The following is a 25,132-nucleotide window of genomic DNA, read 5'->3' as shown; positions in this document are numbered from 1 at the left end:
GCATAATGGCGACGGACAATAATTATTCTTGTGTGAACGCGAATAATAATGAGCAAATTCAAGATAAAAGTGCAGTGAAGCAATGTTTTGACACTAAGGTGAAAAGAAAAACTCGTATTAACAGTAGACAGCAACTTTATTTTTATTTTTAGGTTATATGGCAAATAATGAAGGTCGAGTGACCACGCTACGTAAATCAATGGACTATTATTGGATTTCAAAATATGATATAATTAAAACTGCGAATGAAGAGATATTAATTTTAAAAAAGAAAAATATAGACGATCCTACTGTCCGTAAAGTTTCTTTTTTTGACGTGACTTATTGTAGATTTGCCGCAGATGGCATTAACTACTTGAAACGGGATTCTATTAAAACGCATAAATGTTTTTGTCATAATTTAAATTATCATAATCCTTTTTTTTTATAATTTTTACAAGGCATAACGGTAGGTTAGGGTGCGGCGGGGGTGGCCCTGGGGCCACCCCTACGCCGCCAGTATGTTTATCTTACACACGAAAAGTATACTGAATGATGACCAATGGCATGAAATAGTGTCAAAAAATATGACGACGACTTCAAAGCGAGATGCAGTTACGGCGTATATGTCAACTACATCAACACTCCGTTAATCGAAAATGACTTTCTAATTTTTATTTGACTTTTAAACATTTTTGTACTTTGTACTAGAGTAATACATTATTTCCTACCTTATTTCGCGTTTTTATTACACCACTTATCATGGACACCCTACATTAATGATATGGCCAAACGTGGACGGAAATATCATTAAACGCTGACCACAGATCATATAATACTAACGTACAGATGCCTCACGTCATACAACGAAACTGTGCCGTTCTAACTCGGGCAATTCTTCGGGCTATTTTTAGTTCTAATAAATGACCACTAGATGCCGCTAAAACGCCCCTTTTTTAGCGGCATCTAGTGGTCATTTATTGATGGGATCGAACGAATCGAGCGACATCTAGTGAAATTTCAGCTTACTGAGTGCAAGTTATTGCAAGCACAATATATTTACTTAGAGTTAGAGTAAAATTAAGATAATAGATGGCGCAAACGGATTTTTTTTTCTCAACGTTGACATGTTAGTATTATAATCTGTGACAATGATCTGTGACATTGTCAAGGTGACAGTTGTTAGTTGACATACGATTATATCTGATGTTTGGTGGGCAAAGAATACAAGGTCTTTGTTTGGTGGGGTTTATTGATTACGTCTTCATTTTGTATTGGCAAAAATATATCTCCAACTCCTGTAAGTATCTAATTAGTTACTAAAACTGGAAGATAATTAAAAACATAGCTAAGGTCCTACCTAGAACGCAATCGTCCCTTATCATCCCGGGCGTGTCGTAAACCCGACTGAGGAGAACCTTTATGAAAGACAAGTCTTTTCTAGCATGATGAAACATTACATTGGACCACCGGTTAAGCACCTGAGGACTTTGTATAAAGTGCTTCCAAATTGGTCTCTGCTTACTCGTGGCTCTGCCCAGCCTAATCGGGATTACAGGCGTGAGTATAAGTATGTATGTAGTAGATACTTTTTTGTGTAGCTGTCACCTATCTATGGTACAAATCATAATATACTGTTTGTTGAAAAAAAGTTAAATAAGTCTAGTTAGGCAGTGAGCGTGTTGTGAATTTAAGCCTGTAATTTATTTCAGATCTCTAAAGACGATGATAACCATTATGAAGAATGACATGCAAAGGCTATTTGAACCACATATCAACAATTTTCTGACCATGACCAAGTGATGAATATGATACAAGTCTACCTCATGAAAGCCACACTACTTTTCAAAGAAAAATATTTTCTTTGGAGTTGTAGGTATTATAGTGAAAACTTAATCCTGACTTCTGTTCTGCATAAATGAGAATCGCACTATGCCAGGTATGTATGCTTAAATTATTATCCCATTAACCCATTTCTTTGAGCCCGAATATCTAAATGTTCAATAAAGTAGATAAATTTCAAACTCATCGGATTATTTATTTATTTATTTATTTATTTATTTTATTTAGATAACCAACAGCTTATAAAACAGAACATATAATAAAGTATTTAACAAACCAACTTAAGCTACTTAAAGGTTACCCTAGATAGGTTATGCAGATAGAAAAGTACATTGTCATTATGAGCAGACTTGTAGTAGTAGTAGGAAACAGTTTTTATATAATGATATTTAATAAATTAAATTGATTATAGACTCAAAGTTGTGTCGGTGTGAGTTTGTGATCTGTATGAGGTGAGTGTGTATGTAAAGGTGTGAATATGTGTTTGAGTGGGAGTGTGAGTGTGGTTGATAAGTGTGTAGGGTGTAGTTTAAAGAGAGAACGGGATTACTTTACTTATAGTTTAGAATTTAGAATTTTAATAATCTGATTTTTAAAAGCAGGTTTATTACTATTAAAAATGTCAATATTTGTGAAATGTTCATTATATTGTTCACAAATGCGTTTAATGGGGTTATTATATGCGTACTTGGTTTTCGTAAGACTGGAAGCAAATAGCTTTGTGTGTCTTGTTCTGCGGTTAGGTGTGGAAAACTTAATTTCGCTGAGGAGTTCAGGTGAATTCAGACGCCCGTGAAGGATATCATGCAATAAACATTGATCCAGTAAAATTCTACGACTAGATAACGGTTGCAGTCTATACTCATGACATCTTTGTTCGTAAGTTTGATTGTAGTGTTTAGATTTAAAATCTAGATATTTCAAGAACTTTTTTTGCAGAATTTCGATGGCGGATATATGTTTTAAGTAAAAAGGAGACCAAATCGAGCAGCAATATTCTAGAACACTACGAACATAAGAAAAATAGAGGAGTTTAATACACATGATACTATCAAGATTGCTACATGCTCTTTTAATAAAGCCCAGTGACTTATATGCTTTGTTCGTGATGTAATCGACATGGCTATTAAAAGTTAGTTTAGCGTCTAGGATTAGTCCTAAATCCTTAACTTGTTCAGTTCTATGAATCGGGTAATCACTGATACAATATTGATACTTCACTGTTTGAGTTTTTCGACTGAATGTGATTATCTGACATTTGTTTATGTTAACTGTAATACGATTAGTTGAGTAATACTTTGTCAGCCGGTCTATATCCTCCTGAAGTTTTATGCAGTCTTCTACTTTCTTTATGTTTAGAAACACCTTCTTATCATCCGCGTAAAGAAGACAAGACGAGTGTTTAAAGCATGTACAAATATCAAAAAGGTAGGCATTGTACAGCAACGGCCCTAAATGGGATCCTTGGGGTACCCCTGAGGTTATTTTTGTAAAGTTTGATTTGTGACCACCAATGACAACAGATTGTGATCTATTTCGAAGATAAGACTCAATCCAACGCAGTAGGTCACCGTGGATTCCTAGATGTTCAAGTTTGCGTAGCAGGATGATGTGATCCACACGATCAAAAGCTTTCTCGAAGTCAGTGTAGATCACATCAACCTGCCCACCGGCATCCATGTTTTTAAGTGTGTATGTGATAAACTGTGCCAAATTACTATCTGTAGATCGTCCCTTTATAAACCCGTGTTGAGTTGATGGTACTTCATTAGAAATTATTTGATATATATTATCAAAAACAATTTTCTCTAAGATTTTTGCGAAGATATTTAAAATGGAGATAGGTCTATAGTTCTCAGCCTTTGTTTTTAAACCTTTTTTGTGTACTGGGACAATGTGTGCCTCCTTCCACTTATCTGGGAAGACACCTTCAGCGAGAGACCGATTAAATATAATATAAATTGGTATTGTGAGTGAATCTGCGCAACTAGCAATTAACAAAGGAGGAATACCGTCACTACCTGGACCCTTGTCGATTTTAACACTTTTTAGTGCCTTATTTACTTGTTTTTTGGTTATTTGTAACTTACTTATGGTTTTATCAGATGTAGTTTGGGGTAGATCGTAGAATGAATAAGACGTAGCAGAGGTAGCAAATACACTCTGGAAGAAATCGTTGAAAGCCTGCGCAATTTGTGGCCCATCAGTAAAAGTGTCATTTGCATAAGTTAATTTCGAGGGATAGTTAGATTTATTTTTGCGTCTAGATTTAGTATATGACCAAAAATACTTAGGATTTTTTATTATTGCCTGCTGAACAGATTTTATGTAGTCACAATAACATGAACGTTGAACGATTACTGCCCTGTCCCTTAGTAAAGAGAAAGTATTATAATCTAATAAATTACCAAATTTTTTCCAACGTTTATGAGCAGCCATTTTATTTTTATAGATTTTTTTGAGAGGGTTTGAGTACCAAGTAGGCCAATTACTAGCTGAGAAAGGTCGCTGGAATGGTACTGTGTCAGTTATTACACGATACAATTGATCATAAAAAAAGTGAACGGCATCATTAATATTTTCAGATTGTAGATGAGCCGGCCAGTTAATATTGTTGATAAATTCATTAATGGCTTCAAAGTCAGCCTTTTTATAATTAAACCTTTTATTCATACTATGTAACAACGGAGGAGTACAAAGGTCTAACTCAAAGCAGAATGAGGGATGTGCTACGTCTTCTTTTGTAAGTGGTTTATCACAACTTATGATTTCTGTGTCTAAATTTGTAAATAATAGATCCAAGGTGTTGTTGGATGAATTTTTAAGAGAAGAACACTGATTAAGGCCCTGTAACGCTAATTCACTAATGAGGTGAGCGCCTTCCATCTGTAGCTCAGTAGAACCTGTTTTAATCTGTATAGGGATATTTTTCTGCCAGTCTATGTTAAATAAATTGAAGTCCCCTATAACTACAAACTTATCACTACTGTAAGAAGTTAATTTGTTTAACATTTCATTATAAAAGGTTTTAATATCTACGGCGTGATCGTTGTCCGTGCGATTGTGTTTAGAGTTTTTTCCTGGTATATAGGTTGCAATTATGTGAAGGTCAAAGTCTAACGGGTCGACGGAGGTACCATTTGTGTAAGTAATGCGTGTATTTAGAACGGTTTTCGGGATTGTTACCCATATAGATTCAAAGGGGCCGGGCGGGTTCCATGTGTCTAAATGTACCGAGTTAAATTCGCGTTTTATAAGTACCATCACGCCCCCTCCCCGTGACTTACCCGTTTCTGATTGAGAGCGATCTCTGCGATGCACCGAGTATCGATTATCACAAAATTCACTATCCAAGATATCATTAGCCAACCACGTCTCGGTTATTATTAGGATGTCGTAACAGTTATTAAGTAGTTCTAAGTAGAATCTATCAGTCTTAGTGCGAAGACCTCTTACGTTTTGATAGTAAAATGACATCATAGATTGATCGAACGTGAAGTAGTTTTTTCTGTACAGATATAATAATAATATGATATGATATGCAGTACAAGAATAAGAATTGCATTCAGAAACAATACAGACATACGTATATACATATTGTATTCACGTGTACACTGTCCCGGGTGCGTTATTATAAGCCTCAGCTGATAATGAGTGTGATTCATACGTCTCCTAGGTAATAATAAATTATTATTGAGAGTACAGGTTACTAAAAGACTAACAGCACAGTGAATAAATAAGCTTGTAGGCAACAATAACAGATTAAGGAGATATAAGAAATTATATTCGAAAGGCGAAATAAACGCATTATGCAATAATAATATTAGAAAAATGTATGAAGCTATGTGCCGTTCCTTCTTTAATGTTGTGAGTGTGTGTATGTGTGTGTACGAGTACGTGGTGTAGGGTATGTAAGTGTGTGAGTCCACAATCGATAAAGTAAAGAAAAATAAACGAATACTGGTTGCGAAAATAAACACATTTTTTGTGAAGTTGAAAACTAGGAATGATTTATAACTTTTGCTCAAGAAAATAGTCTTCACTTTATTTTGATTAAATCCTCTTCGGTTCCAATATGGATATGAGGTGATGTGTCGTTCTTCCGTACATATATTTTGCAGTTTTTTATCCAACAATACTTGTATTCCTTTGAGGCAGCTTTGTCGCGACAGATTTTGAATAGCTTCTTGTTTTCCGGTGTGAGATGGTCGTTAGCGTAAATTCTTTTTGCTTCGCCCGAAAAACCAAGGGTAGTCGTAGTCAGATTACGTTGCTTACGCACAGATGCTATAAAGTTGTCCTTTGTGAGCCGCTTCCTCATTTTCACAATTATGTTGCGTGGTTGACCCTTGATAGGATTCATTGGTTGCACTCTGGTAATATTATCAATATCATCTGATTGGAGAGGAATACCAGATATTGTAGCCAAACGCATCACTATATCAGTAAGATTTTCATTGCGACCTTCGGGAATACCTTGTATCTCAATGTTTAATTGACGAGCCCATTGTTGTTGTTTTGAATTTTCTCGACGTAAATTCAAGATTGTTGCGTGCATTTCAGATATTTTAGAGTCTTTTTTTTCAGCCTCAGAAGCTCGCTTTTCTAATTCAGATACCCTGTTTTTTGTTTCACTCAGGTCTTGATCTGTGTGTTCTAGCGATGCTTTTAACCCGTCAAATAATGTGTTCAGTTTAGTCAACTCATTCTTCACGCCACAGTTGATATTTTCATTTATGAGGTCAATCTTCTCGTTTTGCTCCGCTCGCAAACAAGTTATTGAGTTTTCTTTTATATGCGTAATAGGTCATCCATGTGTCTAAATGTAAAAAATAGAGCCTACTATTACTACTCATTGGTATATGAGAGTATTAACTCACACTTACTCTCCTTCTCAGGGCGGACAGAGCAGAGTTTTGGCACACAAGTTTTGTCATACATTGCAATATACCTACTATTATTATATAGTCACTATTACTCTAATATAAAATAGGTCATAATGGTAGACTTGTTTGCATCTCAAACGATGAACCCGGTTCAAACCCTGGTACCGGACTTGCATTAATTTAATTTAAACAGTTCACATCTAGCACAGTTGGCCTGACCATTATAGGTAGCGATACAGCCTATCGTAAGCTCGTGAGGTGCGTGTGCTTAGTTCATCTTGTGATGAATGTTACTTTGACTACCTCAATGGGATGCAAGATCTTGCTTATGTTATGTTATTATATTATCTGTGATACATAGATAAACTAATGCCTATAATACCTAATGGGTGGTAGAAATGTTTTGTTCTGAATATCATTGCCGATCAAAATTAATGTGCTCTTTTAATAACTATTATATTTTCATTTGTAGGTAACATAATATAGCGAGTACCCTGGTTGAGTCAAGATAATATAAAATAAGTGGAAAGATAATGTGGCCCAAGTAGTAAAGGAAAGGATGTGCAAACAGCCGAATGTGAATCTGGCAATAATGTGCCTGTTTAAATGAGTTTTAGTTGAGTACCAAATAGTTACCTAGGTTTTCCTGGGAAAAACACTGATCCAGCTTTTCTGATTCAACTGAGTTTGTGTATGGTTTTGAATAAATAACTAAACAATAGAAATGTGTCTTTTTTATTTTACTATCCCCTTTCCATTACATAGATAGATATCATTTAAAGTAACTATAAATAATTAATTGTTCATTACAATTTATATAAAAGTAGTATTAGTATATTATAATTAAGATACCTACTTGATTATTAAAATTAACAAATTTAATGAAGTTGGATTTTTTTTTAATGACTAGAATGAAAATACAATAAATATTCAATTAAACTACTTCTTTAATTCAAAAGGTATTACATTTTGTTATTGTTAGATACAATACTAATTTCTTTTTTAACACTTTGCATTTTGGCGTGTCTTCAGTAATTGACAACCGTCTTCTCTTCGGCGTGTTGCACTGGTATGCTAATGCTGGCGGCTCCACGAGCTCTTCAAGTTCGCAGTCGCGAAGCCGTTTATTTTTGTACACCTTTTTCGGTGTCAGTACTTTAAAAGTACCTGATGAACCTAAAACGAAAAATAGTATGTATTAAATAATGTCGTGAATCTTATCTTCTTATCGTGGGTGGAATACCAGCCTCATCAACCCTAGTGTCAAGATATGATTGAGTCGCCAAAGGCTCCAAAAGATGAATGTAAAGCAAAGTTGTTGGAGATAACAATACCTAACATAAAGGAAGAAAAGGGCAATTATAACATTCATTAAAGTAGGTAGGTAACTAACGTATTAACGTAGCCATTTTATAAATATTAAAATGTGTATGATATATAACACTGCCCGATCCTGATGCCCGAGCCCGCGATCTCGACGCATCGCGTTTGGGTAGTTTAATAACCGCTATAATATATACCTATAAGCCCTGTAAGCGCGGTGCACTGTTTTGTACAAGATTGTAAACAACTACGTCTCAATTCCGTGTGTCGAGCAACTATAGACTTTATGTCATTATAAAGATAAGATCCATTCTAGCTTGTTGCGTTGCGCGAGGTCACGTGTTATTACGATTGTAGGTAAGTAGGTAGGCAGGTACCTACCTACTGGCTGAGTCGCGCAAACGCAAATGATAGGTACGTACGATGCGATGCGATGCGTAGTAGGTACCTAGGTATGTAGGTAAATCTGCCTGTATGATTGTTACCCCTTCAGGCTTTAACAACTGGTTACGTTATGGTAGGTTACATTACCTACCCATCTACGACAATCGCCGTCTGCGTAAAGTTGAAAGCGAAAAGCTACTTTTCTACCTATAGCTACCTAACTTACCTAGGTAGATACTTACCTATTAAGGTATTATAAACTGCTTATATACGTCCCACTGCTGGGCACAGGCCTCCCCTCAATCAACCGGAGGGGGTATGGAGCATATTCCACCACGTTGCTCCACTGCGGGTTGGTGGAGGTGTTTTTACGGCTAATAGCCGGGACCAACGGCTTAACGTGCCTTCCGAAGCACGGAATCATCTTACTTTTTCGGACAATCAGGTGATTCAAGCCTGAAAAGTCCTTACCAAACAAAGGACAGTCTCACAAAGTGATTTCGACAATGTCCCCATCGGGAATCGAACCCGGACCTCCAGATCTTGAGCCTATCGCTCTAACCACTAGACCACGGAGGCTGTCAATTTGTCATTAAGGTATTAAGTAGGTATTATAGATAGTAGGTAGGTATCTTGGTATAGGTACAATAAAGTAATATTTTACGTCTTTAATTATTTTAAACCCTACAATTTATGTTAATACGGCTTTATTATAGTTTAGTTACTGAAAATGGTTCGGAATCGAGACGTCTATAGGCACCTATCGAACCTATCTATCATCACAGCCCGGACACTTCATACAAACAACCTATCCCCTACTTTAAACATTTAACTAGGTAGGTAGGTACCTACATTAACTTGTCTACATCTAAGTAGTAGGTAAGTTGTAATTAGCTAGGTACCTAACATTTCAAAAAACTCAAGGTCGGTAGGTATCATTCATGTAGGTAATAACTCACTATCACTATACTAAAACCCAATATTATGTAGATATTCAAGCAATAGGTAGGTACCTAACCTACAATAAAAATTTGATTGTATTTGTATTAATTCAGTGGTAGGTAAGTACCTACCTACCCAATTGTAGGTAATAACTTGACAAATTAATTGTGCTTACCTGGTGAGGAAGTGCTTGAGCGATTTTGAACGTCTTGAGTCTGATATGGTTCTGGAACTGCACTTCTCTGGAGTCTTTTTCTATGACCAGTCTCATTTCGTACATACTTGATATTGAAATGGTCAATGCATAAATACCTTGACCGCAAATTTTCTGCAGGCAAGTGGGCAATGTTCATATTACCTACAAGAAAAGAATATAATTTTCAATAAAACATAAATAGCCTATAGATGTTCCACTGCTGGATCGTCTCTACCCTCAAATAACAGGAGGTAATCGTTTTGGTGGTAGCCCGGACCAACTATATAATTTCTGAAGCAAAGCTTACTCTTACTCTTTTGGACAATTAAGTGACTTAGTCCGCAATGTCATAACTAAACAAAGATTAATGGTTGGATCATGGTAGTGGTTCCCTGGAAGAAATTGCTTAAACAGGCCTCCCATGTGTACTGTAGTAGGTATGTTGCATAAATTTTTGTATGTTCTAACTATTTGTGATCATTAAAAATATTTGATTTGTGATGAATAATCTCACAAAGTAATTTTGATAATATCAGAAACAGTACCCGGACCTCCAGATCATAAGCCTAATGTTCTAATCAATAATACACAGAGGCAGAATCTACTAAAACAGCAACTTTTGACATGTCTTATTAAGTTCTTGTAGGTACCTACCTATACATAATGTATGTATAGATTGTTACCTGCTGAAAGGTGGTCAGGTGTGAGCGAGACCAAGATACTAGGTATACCTCATTTGGGTTCCTGGCTTCTGTACATAGTCCCGATGTGTGAAATTGGTACAAAACTGTAGGTTTGGTAGATAGTAGTTTATCTTAGGTATCTATTAAGACTGTATAAGAAGAAATAAATTAATGTTTTATTTTTATTTATTTTCATCTTAAATTAAAAGTAAATGTGTAAGTAGATATCTGGGGGGCCAAAATGGCTACATCAAAGCAATTCATCTAAGAAAGCAATATTGCTATTTGACATTTGTTTGCATCGCACACTTACTTTTATATGCACAAATGTGAAACTTCAATATTGCTTTCTTAGATGAATTGCTTCGATGTGGCTATTTTAACCGCCCTGGTCTATAAAATGTTCAATAAAACAGTCCAAAATTCAGCAATAATTATGTACTTGATTGACTTTTTTTAACTTTTGTCCCTTTTATTCCACAGTTCACTTGGAAATATAAATCCATCGCATACAGTATTGGTATATAGTAGGTACTTTACAAGTTTTTGACTATTCCAGTGCTTTAGTAGTTATAGCAATTGGTTCAGAATCTGGAGGCCCTGAGTTCCCAGTAAGAATATGTTAAAAATCACTAATTATGATTTTCAAGTTTGATTAGTATATCTATATGCCATGCTAAATTACCCAATTGTACAAAAGTTAATTTAATAATTCCAAATTGACATTGAGCACAATACCTAATTATATTATGTTCTTCAGACAGAAAAAACTGTTCTACTACTCTAAACTGTTGATCTCAGCTTGAGTTTAAGTATTACATTAATTATGGTAAACTAAATGATAAATGGTGACAAATGATAAACCGATTAGGTACCAAAATAATAGTCTAGCAAGTAGGGGGAGTGGCAATAACTTTCCCACCATGTTAATTAGGTATTTCTTTTTATTTTATTCCAGTTTTGATTGTCATTGATTCTATCAAATTGTTTGTTTGATAACTTTTTGCAGTTTAATATTAAAAATAAATAAAAGTAAACATTTAACTACTTACCGCAATTCTCAAGCCATACTTTTAGGCGGTTGACGTCATCCCACGGAAAACGGAACATTGACTTCTGTTCCGAAGAATTTGTACAATTATAATAAGAACAATTGTGTGCAGTCATTTTTTATAACCACTGTTCCTGTGCCGCTACGTGAAAGCAGGTTTCATGAAGCCAAATCAAAGTCCGATTTCAGTCCAGGGTCAGTTTGTAAACCACAATACACAAAACGTAGAAGGCGCGTTCGACTCGTAATTCAAACGAAAACAAACATTTTCAAACATAGGTAGGTTACTAACCTACTTACGTTATTTGAAAGTTGCGTTTTTTTTTGTTCTCAAATTTAGTTTTAAATGATATTTATAGGTGGTTATATTTTTTTTTTAAATTTGATATTGTATCTCCTATAATTTATGAGAATTACAACTAAACATTTAATTAATTCAATAAAATGTATTTTGCAAATAAACACAAACTTTTAAAAACGTAATATTTTATTATCTGTGGCAAAGCTAGATCGATGTTGCAATAATTAACGATAGATGGCGCAACTTTAAGCGAGCTTCTTACACATAATTATAGATGGCGTTAATAAAAACAAGAACGTTCAACCCCTCAACAAGCTCCATACTCGACGTAGTTCCGACGTAAATCCGCTAGAGTAACCACTAAATTTAAAAATATAAAATCTCCATTAAATGCCAATATCTTTGATTAACTTTTGGTTGGAGTATAACTTTTAAATTATAAAACATAATTTTAGTGCCTATTTATCGATTATTGGCTTTTAAAGAAACTTTAATTACAAATCGGTACTATTAGCGTCATCTATTGAAATTTTTTTGAACAATGTTTCCTAATGTTCGCGATGAGAACCCATGCACTTGTCTAATAACATGAACTCATCAAACACAAACCCGTTATTGAAAACCGCATCAAAATCGGATTATTAGTTTAGAAGATAATTAATAACATTTCTTTGCACAAACGCACACACAAACATCTCTCACCCTAAACGCATATACCTGCTCCGTTCCGTCGTGGGTAATAAAAAGTATGAAAAACTAAAATTAGGTGACGTAAAAAATATTTCAAAATATAAAAGGCTTTTTGGCGGGAAACGGGAACGGGACAGTTGCTTTCTTCATTGAATAATCTAAATAATTAATACGAAGTGATGTTTTGTGGTTAATGATCGCATTAAGTTAGTCGGAAGACATTCGCGAGTGTTATTATATCGGAGTATTCAATAAACAAAGTGTATCTGCCTATTTTCGTGCCAAGAAGCCGCTTCATAACTCGAAAGTATGGGGACTTTTGAGTTAATTCGTTTGGGGTTCGGAGTAGGAGTCTACTCCGAGGGTGGGGGCTTAGGTTTCATCATCATCACCTTTCATCATTTTATTAATCATCAAGAAAAAAATACGTAAGACATGGCTGTATGGGCATAGTTCCCTTTGCCTTGCCCTTCGGGGAAAACCAAAACAAAAAAAAATCAAAATATAAAATGGCGTCAGACATCACATGACACAGATGACACACACAGATGCGCGTGTACGATAACGTCAATGTGTAGTGTCTGTGTGAAACGAGGTTGTTTGTATGAAATGTCAGGGGTGTGAGTTAAGATTATTTGCTGTTTCTGATTTAGATGTCGAGCTGCGGTTCTACCGCAAGTCTCCTACTGTGCTCAGCGGGATATAATAAGAATCCTATGCAATTCTCTAAAGCAGAGAAACCTATTAAGACTGCAATCTCAGTCTAACCACATCGTTTAACGAGCGACGGCCTCTGTGGTCCAGTGGTTTGAGCGTTCACGATCCGGAGGTCTCCGGTTCAAATCCCGGTGAGGACATATCACGAAAATCACTTTGTGATCCCTAGTTTGGTTAGGACATTACAGGCTGATCACGATGCGTCGGAAGGCACGTTAAGCTGTTGGTCCGGTTACTATTTACTGTTGTAAGTGAGTAATCATTACATGAGCCATGTCAGGGGCCTTTGGCGGCTCAATCATAACCCTGACACCAGGGATGATGAGGCTGGTATTCCACCTCACAACCCACACAATGAGAAGAAGACGTTGAACAAACGATTCTGACTTCGGGTAAGTATGTTTTTTTGTTACTTACCTTACTGTGTTCAAGCAATTAAGAATCAAAAACTAGATTAAATGTAGCAACAGTTAGGGAAACAGTTAGTTAATTCACTTAACTTAATAATTCATTTAAGCCGTAGTACAGTATCTAAACTCTTAGTTAAACAACTTGTAATCTAACTTAAAAAGTAAGTAAAATTCGTAATTGATTTAACTGTTTGTAGGTAAGTTACACGTTTTGTTTTGACGTGACTTATTGTAGATTTGCCGCAGATGGCATTAGCTACTTGGCCGGACAAATGTGGAGCGCTACTCTCACCCGGTACATAAGTTACACGAGTATCTTTATTAGGTTAAGTAAATCATTATCTCCCTAGCGTCATCAGTAAGTAAGATGATCCGTGCTTGAAGGCACGTTAAGTCATTGGTCCCGATTATTACTTACTGATGTAAGTACGTAGTCGTTACATGAGTCATGTCAGGGGCCTATGGCGGCTCAGTAATAACCCTGACACCAGGGTTGATGGGGTTGGTAATCCACCTCACAACCCACACGATAGAAGAAGAAGAACCTCTTTCTTCAATTCCGTGGTGTATATACATCTCTGCCTACCCCTTTGGGGATACAGGGATGATGCTATATTATGTTATAAGTAAATATGTGTGTAATAACATAAAAAACAATTACCGTACTCTCAATAGCACGGCTTAACCGGCGATATCCATTTAACGCTGGCGAATTAAATAGGCATATTTAATTCGCCAGCGTTATTCACAACATTTGTCAATCATAGGTGCCTATTTTTTTGGCGGATAAGAAAATATAATACAATACAAATACTACTACAGAGTACTGCGGGGCGGAAGGCAAGAGGGAAACCACTGCCCTATTTTTTTTCCCTAAAAAAGTAGCATAGGGTAATCTATATCTTATTATGGGGTAATCTATATATCTCTTGATAATTCATTTCTGACTGAATTACTCTGCATACTTCCTTAGTGAATATGGGCGCAAGTTGATATTGAAATTTATTTTCTGTGGGTGCATGTAGTAGTAATGGCTTATGCGATTGTTCATGAGGAATGGTGACCAACACCAGGCATAATTTTCTTAATTTTTGTTTGTTTCCTACTTCGATCATAATATACATATATCGAAGGATTTTCTATGTATAATTGTAAACTAAGTGATACCACAGATCATATAATACTAACGTACAGATGCCTCACGTCATACAACGAAACTGTGCCGTTCTAACTCGGGCAATTCTTCGGGCTATTTTTAGTTCTAATAAATGACCACTAGATGCCGCTAAAACGCCCCTTTTTTAGCGGCATCTAGTGGTCATTTATTGATGGGATCGAACGAATCGAGCGACATCTAGTGAAATTTCAGCTTACTGAGTGCAAGTTATTGCAAGCACAATATATTTACTTAGAGTTAGAGTAAAATTAAGATAATAGATGGCGCAAACGGATTTTTTTTTCTCAACGTTGACATGTTAGTATTATAATCTGTGACAATGATCTGTGACATTGTCAAGGTGACAGTTGTTAGTTGACATACGATTATATCTGATGTTTGGTGGGCAAAGAATACAAGGTCTTTGTTTGGTGGGGTTTATTGATTACGTCTTCATTTTGTATTGGCAAAAATATATCTCCAACTCCTGTAAGTATCTAATTAGTTACTAAAACTGGAAGATAATTAAAAACATAGCTAAGGTCCTACCTAGAACGCAATCGTCCCTTATCATCCCGGGCGTGTCGTAAACCCGACTGAGGAGAACCTTTATGAAAGACAAGTCTTTTCTAGCATGATGAAACATTACATTGGACCACCGGTTAAGCACCTGAGGACTTTGTATAAAGTGCTTCCAAATTGGTCTCTGCTTACTCGTGGCTCTGCCCAGCCTAATCGGGATTACAGGCGTGAGTATAAGTATGTATGTAGTAGATACTTTTTTGTGTAGCTGTCACCTATCTATGGTACAAATCATAATATACTGTTTGTTGAAAAAAAGTTAAATAAGTCTAGTTAGGCAGTGAGCGTGTTGTGAATTTAAGCCTGTAATTTATTTCAGATCTCTAAAGACGATGATAACCATTATGAAGAATGACATGCAAAGGCTATTTGAACCACATATCAACAATTTTCTGACCATGACCAAGTGATGAATATGATACAAGTCTACCTCATGAAAGCCACACTACTTTTCAAAGAAAAATATTTTCTTTGGAGTTGTAGGTATTATAGTGAAAACTTAATCCTGACTTCTGTTCTGCATAAATGAGAATCGCACTATGCCAGGTATGTATGCTTAAATTATTATCCCATTAACCCATTTCTTTGAGCCCGAATATCTAAATGTTCAATAAAGTAGATAAATTTCAAACTCATCGGATTATTTATTTATTTATTTATTTATTTATTTTATTTAGATAACCAACAGCTTATAAAACAGAACATATAATAAAGTTTTATTTACACCATAAACAAAACAGTTATATAACAAAAATATTAGAAAAATATGAAACAAAACAAATAAAATTAAAATAAAACTAAAACAAATAAACAGAAAATAAAATAAATTATGTACACTTAAACTAAACTATATTAATTAAGAAGCCCGCCTCGAATCGTACCTGGTGCAAATGTACCCATAATGCTGGCTGCGTTTCCGCGTTGAACAGCCAGCGATATGCGTTGCACCAGATACGATTCTGAGCGGGGATCCGCTCCACTATTTCTGAGGCGCCGCCCCAACTCGCGCACAAAGCTCCTGGCTTCAGCGCACCATACCCCACTCACCTCCACCGCGAAGGGAATGAAAATATATGGCCCTTCAAGAGCCTTATACTTAGCCCGTTTTTGTAAAGCGGCCCATTCGGCAGCAGAACCAGCCATCCGGGTTGTTCGGGGCAAGTGAGAGGCCGCGTAAGTGCTGACGCATGTGGCGTCCCACACTAAACAGCGACCCTTCTCCCAAGGTGTAAGAGTTAGCCCATCTGGTCGCTTGCCGTCAGAGCGACACAAACCAGGGGGCTCGAGTGAGCTCGGTATGCCGGCCGACACCAAGGCGCGGCGGATAATATCATTGAGCATGTGGTGTCGAGGAAAACGACCCGCTGACTTGCCACAGCTCAAACCGTGATAGCCTCTGGCATCTACCGGTGCTCCACAGATGCAGTTGTGCGGTTCACAAACGCTGCATCCGAGTCTGAGTGCCACAGCGACCCTAAGTGATCCATCATCGAGGGCAGTACCTAAATGAGGCGAGGGGAGAGCAAGAAGCCATGCACCTGACTCCCGGCAAGATGCCGCCTTAAGGCGAGCGATGTCCACTCCAGAGGCTACTTCTAGTAGCTCAGCAACTCGGATTTCGCAAAGCTGCTCATCCCACCATCGCTGCATACTCGGGTTCTCCGGGCGATCAGTGGCCGGGCTCACAAGAGACCAGGCGTCCAAAGCTTCCCCTACATATGGAATGTCGAAACTGTCACCCTGCACGTTAAGTAATTTAGTAACTAATTCGACAACCCCATGAGAAGAAGCCAAGAAAGCCGAAACACCTGTATCCCGTACACGCCTAACACCCAGTCCCCCATGTCGAACAGGCAGTGACGCTTGCAACCATTGTGCCTCGTCAAGGTGTACATTGAGGATGGTCTCCAGCGTGTCCTTAATGTCATTGTCTATCTGAGTAACCTCTTCTGGAAAAAGCCACGTTGGAGAGGTTCTCATTAAATACACCAGTTTGGGCATAGATAAACAGCTTCGGAAGAGTGTGAGAGAAACGTGGGCTGGTAAATGGCGCAGATGCTGACGCGCTTGAGCAAGAATCTTCCGCTTGTTTTGTAAAGAAGCCGGTATCGCATCCTGGAATATTGGCGAACCCAACAGTGAAAATGACTGTTGGTCTAAAATTTTCATGTCCGGCAGAATGTTTAAGAAATCTGGGATGGAATCTCTAGCCGTATGTCCGCATGGGTACAGTTCACATTTGGCGCTATTAACAACAAGCCCAATGTCTTTCAACCTGGGAATCAGCGACCTCAAATCGTTGGCAACAATTTCAGGATCGCCACCAATTGTGCCATCATCAAGATACCACACATTAAGTGGCGCCCCCAAAGAAGTCACGATGTCATTGATTGCAAGGCTGAATAACAGGGGTCCAAGTGGGTCGCCCTGCTGGGCACCCACCTGCGATGCAATCCTTTGGCCATCATAATACAGATTGCTTGGAGAGCCGTAACATTGATCAAGAAAGGGACATAATAAGGGGATTTTATCCCTTGCCTCGGCCAACATCACACCTCTTTCAACACTATTAAAAGCATTTTTAATGTCTAGCTTTAGGACAACATCGCCGGTACGTTCCTGATCCATTGCGAAGGCACGAGTTGCGTGTATTGCCGCCTCGCACCCCAGCGGGGTGCCAAAACCCAATTGATGCGGCCGTAATAGGCTTGCCATCTCATCCCGAATAAAGCGACATCCTAGCTTCGCCACCAACCGACGTATCACGCTGCCTACGGCTATCGGCCTTATACCCCCATCCTTTTTTTGTAACGCACAGAGCGATGCTCCGTAAAGGAAGGGACACACCTCCTGACACAACCTGCCTTCAATAAGAAAAATGCATAAACCAGTTAATGACTCCAGCAAACGCGGTCCATTGTCTCCAGCAGAGACTGACACCAACTCTTTTAAATGTTGCGGTCGTAAGCCATCTAATCCGGCCGCTGAACTGGCGTGAAATGAATTCAAAGCATCAGCTACATCTCTTGTGGTGATGGCAAAATTGGTGAGTCGAACACTTGTACCCTCTGGCTGTATAGAGGCCACAATCGGATAAAGAGGGGCTGGGTGTTTCTCCCGCAAGCTATTAAGTGTGTTGGAGTTTGCTGGAGCCAAGCTACAGTCGGATGTAAGAAGCCTAACCGCGCCCCTCAAATCTCCATCATAAACTTTGGCTTCAATCGTTTTGTAAATGGATGAGGATCTTTGAGGAGAATCGCTGGGGAAATATTCAAAATTGGTTTCTATGTTTCTTTTTACCCTGCTGGTAAGTGAGTCACTACTACTATTTGTTTCGGGAACCCTAAACGCTGAATACGCAAATGATAAAAGGCCGTACCAATCGTCGACTGTGTTATCACGAAGACATTTCTCAATAAGAACTCTCAATTTCCCTGCGGCCAAGTTCCTAGCACCCTTAGGTATGTGCTTCAACACTCGGATGTTGGCTCTGTAATTACCTAGATTCTCAAGAAGTGTAGGGGGTGCTGAAGACACGCTACCTGTGACCTCTGATGCGGGCTCGCTCAACAAAGATCGCTGCGGTGATGGTAAACGGCGTGGTGGCTGCTGCGGCCTCCCGCCGTGCTTACGGGTGATATGACATGAGAGCCCACGTCTGGTAAAAAGACGTAGCGACTCCGGTGAGGTGGACGGGCAATGCGGACAAGTGAAAGTGGCGGCACCCGTGTCAACATCCATCGTACAATTATCTTACAATACTAGATAGGTATCTAGCGGTGGGCAGGGTGCTCTATATACAAAGTAAAAAAAAAAAAAAAAAAATAATAATAATAAAAACTTAAATATAAAAAAAGGCACAATAGTGAAAAAATAATAATAATAAACTTCGCTTTATCAGGAACCCACTGTGATGAAGCTGCCTACGTCGTTGATGCCGAATACATGATAGAATTTTCTGACAACACGCCACGCATTTAAACGAAGCGCCATCTGGTGTCGTTGACTCGTTGTATCTTCTTACTATAGTAGTTAACTAGGCACTCTTTTCAGTATCACTCTATGTCAGAGTCTATGGTCGTATCGAATTGTTGTAAGTAGATGGCGCTTAATTCACACGACGCGCATTTTTCAAAAACATTTAACGGTTGTTTTATTTGTTTGATTTTTTTCTAAAAACAGTCTTTTGAGTTAACAATCACTGTTCACTGTTAATCTGGTCAAGTTGTCAGCTTCAAAACACTCGTCGGACCACTCCTCTTCATACTAAAATAGATCGTTTCCCGCACTGAAATGGGCGAAATCCAGCAACAGTAAAATGCCACCTCTACACGGTATAAAATAAAACACTTTGTTTAACACCTTCCACGATGTAAACCGCTTTAACTTTCAGCTTTTCTAAATTGTTATTTAGTTTGTAGTACCTCACAGTAGTTTCTTTAAATTTAAATTTAAATTTCGCGGAATCTTGAATCAATTGGCAATTGCAAATGGCAAAACATGGCAATTGAATTTATCCATATGATAAATAAATGGATTTTCGTGAAATCTTGAAATCTTGTATAATAAAGTATTTAACAAACCAACTTAAGCTACTTAAAGGTTACCCTAGATAGGTTATGCAGATAGAAAAGTACATTGTCATTATGAGCAGACTTGTAGTAGTAGTAGGAAACAGTTTTTATATAATGATATTTAATAAATTAAATTGATTATAGACTCAAAGTTGTGTCGGTGTGAGTTTGTGATCTGTATGAGGTGAGTGTGTATGTAAAGGTGTGAATATGTGTTTGAGTGGGAGTGTGAGTGTGGTTGATAAGTGTGTAGGGTGTAGTTTAAAGAGAGAACGGGATTACTTTACTTATAGTTTAGAATTTAGAATTTTAATAATCTGATTTTTAAAAGCAGGTTTATTACTATTAAAAATGTCAATATTTGTGAAATGTTCATTATATTGTTCACAAATGCGTTTAATGGGGTTATTATATGCGTACTTGGTTTTCGTAAGACTGGAAGCAAATAGCTTTGTGTGTCTTGTTCTGCGGTTAGGTGTGGAAAACTTAATTTCGCTGAGGAGTTCAGGTGAATTCAGACGCCCGTGAAGGATATCATGCAATAAACATTGATCCAGTAAAATTCTACGACTAGATAACGGTTGCAGTCTATACTCATGACATCTTTGTTCGTAAGTTTGATTGTAGTGTTTAGATTTAAAATCTAGATATTTCAAGAACTTTTTTTGCAGAATTTCGATGGCGGATATATGTTTTAAGTAAAAAGGAGACCAAATCGAGCAGCAATATTCTAGAACACTACGAACATAAGAAAAATAGAGGAGTTTAATACACATGATACTATCAAGATTGCTACATGCTCTTTTAATAAAGCCCAGTGACTTATATGCTTTGTTCGTGATGTAATCGACATGGCTATTAAAAGTTAGTTTAGCGTCTAGGATTAGTCCTAAATCCTTAACTTGTTCAGTTCTATGAATCGGGTAATCACTGATACAATATTGATACTTCACTGTTTGAGTTTTTCGACTGAATGTGATTATCTGACATTTGTTTATGTTAACTGTAATACGATTAGTTGAGTAATACTTTGTCAGCCGGTCTATATCCTCCTGAAGTTTTATGCAGTCTTCTACTTTCTTTATGTTTAGAAACACCTTCTTATCATCCGCGTAAAGAAGACAAGACGAGTGTTTAAAGCATGTACAAATATCAAAAAGGTAGGCATTGTACAGCAACGGCCCTAAATGGGATCCTTGGGGTACCCCTGAGGTTATTTTTGTAAAGTTTGATTTGTGACCACCAATGACAACAGATTGTGATCTATTTCGAAGATAAGACTCAATCCAACGCAGTAGGTCACCGTGGATTCCTAGATGTTCAAGTTTGCGTAGCAGGATGATGTGATCCACACGATCAAAAGCTTTCTCGAAGTCAGTGTAGATCACATCAACCTGCCCACCGGCATCCATGTTTTTAAGTGTGTATGTGATAAACTGTGCCAAATTACTATCTGTAGATCGTCCCTTTATAAACCCGTGTTGAGTTGATGGTACTTCATTAGAAATTATTTGATATATATTATCAAAAACAATTTTCTCTAAGATTTTTGCGAAGATATTTAAAATGGAGATAGGTCTATAGTTCTCAGCCTTTGTTTTTAAACCTTTTTTGTGTACTGGGACAATGTGTGCCTCCTTCCACTTATCTGGGAAGACACCTTCAGCGAGAGACCGATTAAATATAATATAAATTGGTATTGTGAGTGAATCTGCGCAACTAGCAATTAACAAAGGAGGAATACCGTCACTACCTGGACCCTTGTCGATTTTAACACTTTTTAGTGCCTTATTTACTTGTTTTTTGGTTATTTGTAACTTACTTATGGTTTTATCAGATGTAGTTTGGGGTAGATCGTAGAATGAATAAGACGTAGCAGAGGTAGCAAATACACTCTGGAAGAAATCGTTGAAAGCCTGCGCAATTTGTGGCCCATCAGTAAAAGTGTCATTTGCATAAGTTAATTTCGAGGGATAGTTAGATTTATTTTTGCGTCTAGATTTAGTATATGACCAAAAATACTTAGGATTTTTTATTATTGCCTGCTGAACAGATTTTATGTAGTCACAATAACATGAACGTTGAACGATTACTGCCCTGTCCCTTAGTAAAGAGAAAGTATTATAATCTAATAAATTACCAAATTTTTTCCAACGTTTATGAGCAGCCATTTTATTTTTATAGATTTTTTTGAGAGGGTTTGAGTACCAAGTAGGCCAATTACTAGCTGAGAAAGGTCGCTGGAATGGTACTGTGTCAGTTATTACACGATACAATTGATCATAAAAAAAGTGAACGGCATCATTAATATTTTCAGATTGTAGATGAGCCGGCCAGTTAATATTGTTGATAAATTCATTAATGGCTTCAAAGTCAGCCTTTTTATAATTAAACCTTTTATTCATACTATGTAACAACGGAGGAGTACAAAGGTCTAACTCAAAGCAGAATGAGGGATGTGCTACGTCTTCTTTTGTAAGTGGTTTATCACAACTTATGATTTCTGTGTCTAAATTTGTAAATAATAGATCCAAGGTGTTGTTGGATGAATTTTTAAGAGAAGAACACTGATTAAGGCCCTGTAACGCTAATTCACTAATGAGGTGAGCGCCTTCCATCTGTAGCTCAGTAGAACCTGTTTTAATCTGTATAGGGATATTTTTCTGCCAGTCTATGTTAAATAAATTGAAGTCCCCTATAACTACAAACTTATCACTACTGTAAGAAGTTAATTTGTTTAACATTTCATTATAAAAGGTTTTAATATCTACGGCGTGATCGTTGTCCGTGCGATTGTGTTTAGAGTTTTTTCCTGGTATATAGGTTGCAATTATGTGAAGGTCAAAGTCTAACGGGTCGACGGAGGTACCATTTGTGTAAGTAATGCGTGTATTTAGAACGGTTTTCGGGATTGTTACCCATATAGATTCAAAGGGGCCGGGCGGGTTCCATGTGTCTAAATGTACCGAGTTAAATTCGCGTTTTATAAGTACCATCACGCCCCCTCCCCGTGACTTACCCGTTTCTGATTGAGAGCGATCTCTGCGATGCACCGAGTATCGATTATCACAAAATTCACTATCCAAGATATCATTAGCCAACCACGTCTCGGTTATTATTAGGATGTCGTAACAGTTATTAAGTAGTTCTAAGTAGAATCTATCAGTCTTAGTGCGAAGACCTCTTACGTTTTGATAGTAAAATGACATCATAGATTGATCGAACGTGAAGTAGTTTTTTCTGTACAGATATAATAATAATATGATATGATATGCAGTACAAGAATAAGAATTGCATTCAGAAACAATACAGACATACGTATATACATATTGTATTCACGTGTACACTGTCCCGGGTGCGTTATTATAAGCCTCAGCTGATAATGAGTGTGATTCATACGTCTCCTAGGTAATAATAAATTATTATTGAGAGTACAGGTTACTAAAAGACTAACAGCACAGTGAATAAATAAGCTTGTAGGCAACAATAACAGATTAAGGAGATATAAGAAATTATATTCGAAAGGCGAAATAAACGCATTATGCAATAATAATATTAGAAAAATGTATGAAGCTATGTGCCGTTCCTTCTTTAATGTTGTGAGTGTGTGTATGTGTGTGTACGAGTACGTGGTGTAGGGTATGTAAGTGTGTGAGTCCACAATCGATAAAGTAAAGAAAAATAAACGAATACTGGTTGCGAAAATAAACACATTTTTTGTGAAGTTGAAAACTAGGAATGATTTATAACTTTTGCTCAAGAAAATAGTCTTCACTTTATTTTGATTAAATCCTCTTCGGTTCCAATATGGATATGAGGTGATGTGTCGTTCTTCCGTACATATATTTTGCAGTTTTTTATCCAACAATACTTGTATTCCTTTGAGGCAGCTTTGTCGCGACAGATTTTGAATAGCTTCTTGTTTTCCGGTGTGAGATGGTCGTTAGCGTAAATTCTTTTTGCTTCGCCCGAAAAACCAAGGGTAGTCGTAGTCAGATTACGTTGCTTACGCACAGATGCTATAAAGTTGTCCTTTGTGAGCCGCTTCCTCATTTTCACAATTATGTTGCGTGGTTGACCCTTGATAGGATTCATTGGTTGCACTCTGGTAATATTATCAATATCATCTGATTGGAGAGGAATACCAGATATTGTAGCCAAACGCATCACTATATCAGTAAGATTTTCATTGCGACCTTCGGGAATACCTTGTATCTCAATGTTTAATTGACGAGCCCATTGTTGTTGTTTTGAATTTTCTCGACGTAAATTCAAGATTGTTGCGTGCATTTCAGATATTTTAGAGTCTTTTTTTTCAGCCTCAGAAGCTCGCTTTTCTAATTCAGATACCCTGTTTTTTGTTTCACTCAGGTCTTGATCTGTGTGTTCTAGCGATGCTTTTAACCCGTCAAATAATGTGTTCAGTTTAGTCAACTCATTCTTCACGCCACAGTTGATATTTTCATTTATGAGGTCAATCTTCTCGTTTTGCTCCGCTCGCAAACAAGTTATTGAGTTTTCTTTTATATGCGTAATAGGTCATCCATGTGTCTAAATGTAAAAAATAGAGCCTACTATTACTACTCATTGGTATATGAGAGTATTAACTCACACTTACTCTCCTTCTCAGGGCGGACAGAGCAGAGTTTTGGCACACAAGTTTTGTCATACATTGCAATATACCTACTATTATTATATAGTCACTATTACTCTAATATAAAATAGGTCATAATGGTAGACTTGTTTGCATCTCAAACGATGAACCCGGTTCAAACCCTGGTACCGGACTTGCATTAATTTAATTTAAACAGTTCACATCTAGCACAGTTGGCCTGACCATTATAGGTAGCGATACAGCCTATCGTAAGCTCGTGAGGTGCGTGTGCTTAGTTCATCTTGTGATGAATGTTACTTTGACTACCTCAATGGGATGCAAGATCTTGCTTATGTTATGTTATTATATTATCTGTGATACATAGATAAACTAATGCCTATAATACCTAATGGGTGGTAGAAATGTTTTGTTCTGAATATCATTGCCGATCAAAATTAATGTGCTCTTTTAATAACTATTATATTTTCATTTGTAGGTAACATAATATAGCGAGTACCCTGGTTGAGTCAAGATAATATAAAATAAGTGGAAAGATAATGTGGCCCAAGTAGTAAAGGAAAGGATGTGCAAACAGCCGAATGTGAATCTGGCAATAATGTGCCTGTTTAAATGAGTTTTAGTTGAGTACCAAATAGTTACCTAGGTTTTCCTGGGAAAAACACTGATCCAGCTTTTCTGATTCAACTGAGTTTGTGTATGGTTTTGAATAAATAACTAAACAATAGAAATGTGTCTTTTTTATTTTACTATCCCCTTTCCATTACATAGATAGATATCATTTAAAGTAACTATAAATAATTA

The 25,132-nt window shown here is 37.1% G+C and overlaps 2 protein-coding genes and 1 long non-coding RNA gene across 3 annotated transcripts in view; 2 read left to right on the top strand and 1 right to left on the bottom strand.

The window, feature by feature from the left end:
- LOC126379174 (gastrula zinc finger protein XlCGF57.1-like) overlaps positions 1-25,132 on the top strand; it is a 39,198-nt gene that overhangs the window by 6,905 nt on the left and 7,161 nt on the right. The gene's annotated exons all lie outside the window — the stretch shown is intronic.
- On the top strand, positions 1,443-24,954 carry LOC126379321 (uncharacterized). Its single transcript, XR_007568314.1, has 3 exons — positions 1,443-1,574; positions 15,351-15,688; positions 24,807-24,954. It is a non-coding gene; the product is annotated as an uncharacterized LOC126379321 (long non-coding RNA).
- Positions 7,635-11,576, bottom strand: LOC126379273 (uncharacterized). The gene is made up of 3 exons (XM_050027980.1): positions 11,288-11,576; positions 9,532-9,714; positions 7,635-7,883 (listed from the first exon to the last, which is right to left on the bottom strand). Exons 1-3 carry the CDS (start codon positions 11,400-11,402, stop codon positions 7,660-7,662), a joined length of 522 nt encoding a protein of 173 aa, XP_049883937.1. The 5' UTR covers positions 11,403-11,576; the 3' UTR covers positions 7,635-7,659.

Source organism: Pectinophora gossypiella, chromosome 28, assembly GCF_024362695.1.
Source record: "Pectinophora gossypiella chromosome 28, ilPecGoss1.1, whole genome shotgun sequence".
NCBI classification, from domain to species: domain Eukaryota; kingdom Metazoa; phylum Arthropoda; class Insecta; order Lepidoptera; family Gelechiidae; genus Pectinophora; species Pectinophora gossypiella.
The sequence above is the reverse complement of the archived record's forward strand: the minus strand, read 5'-3'. Positions and strand labels throughout refer to the sequence as shown.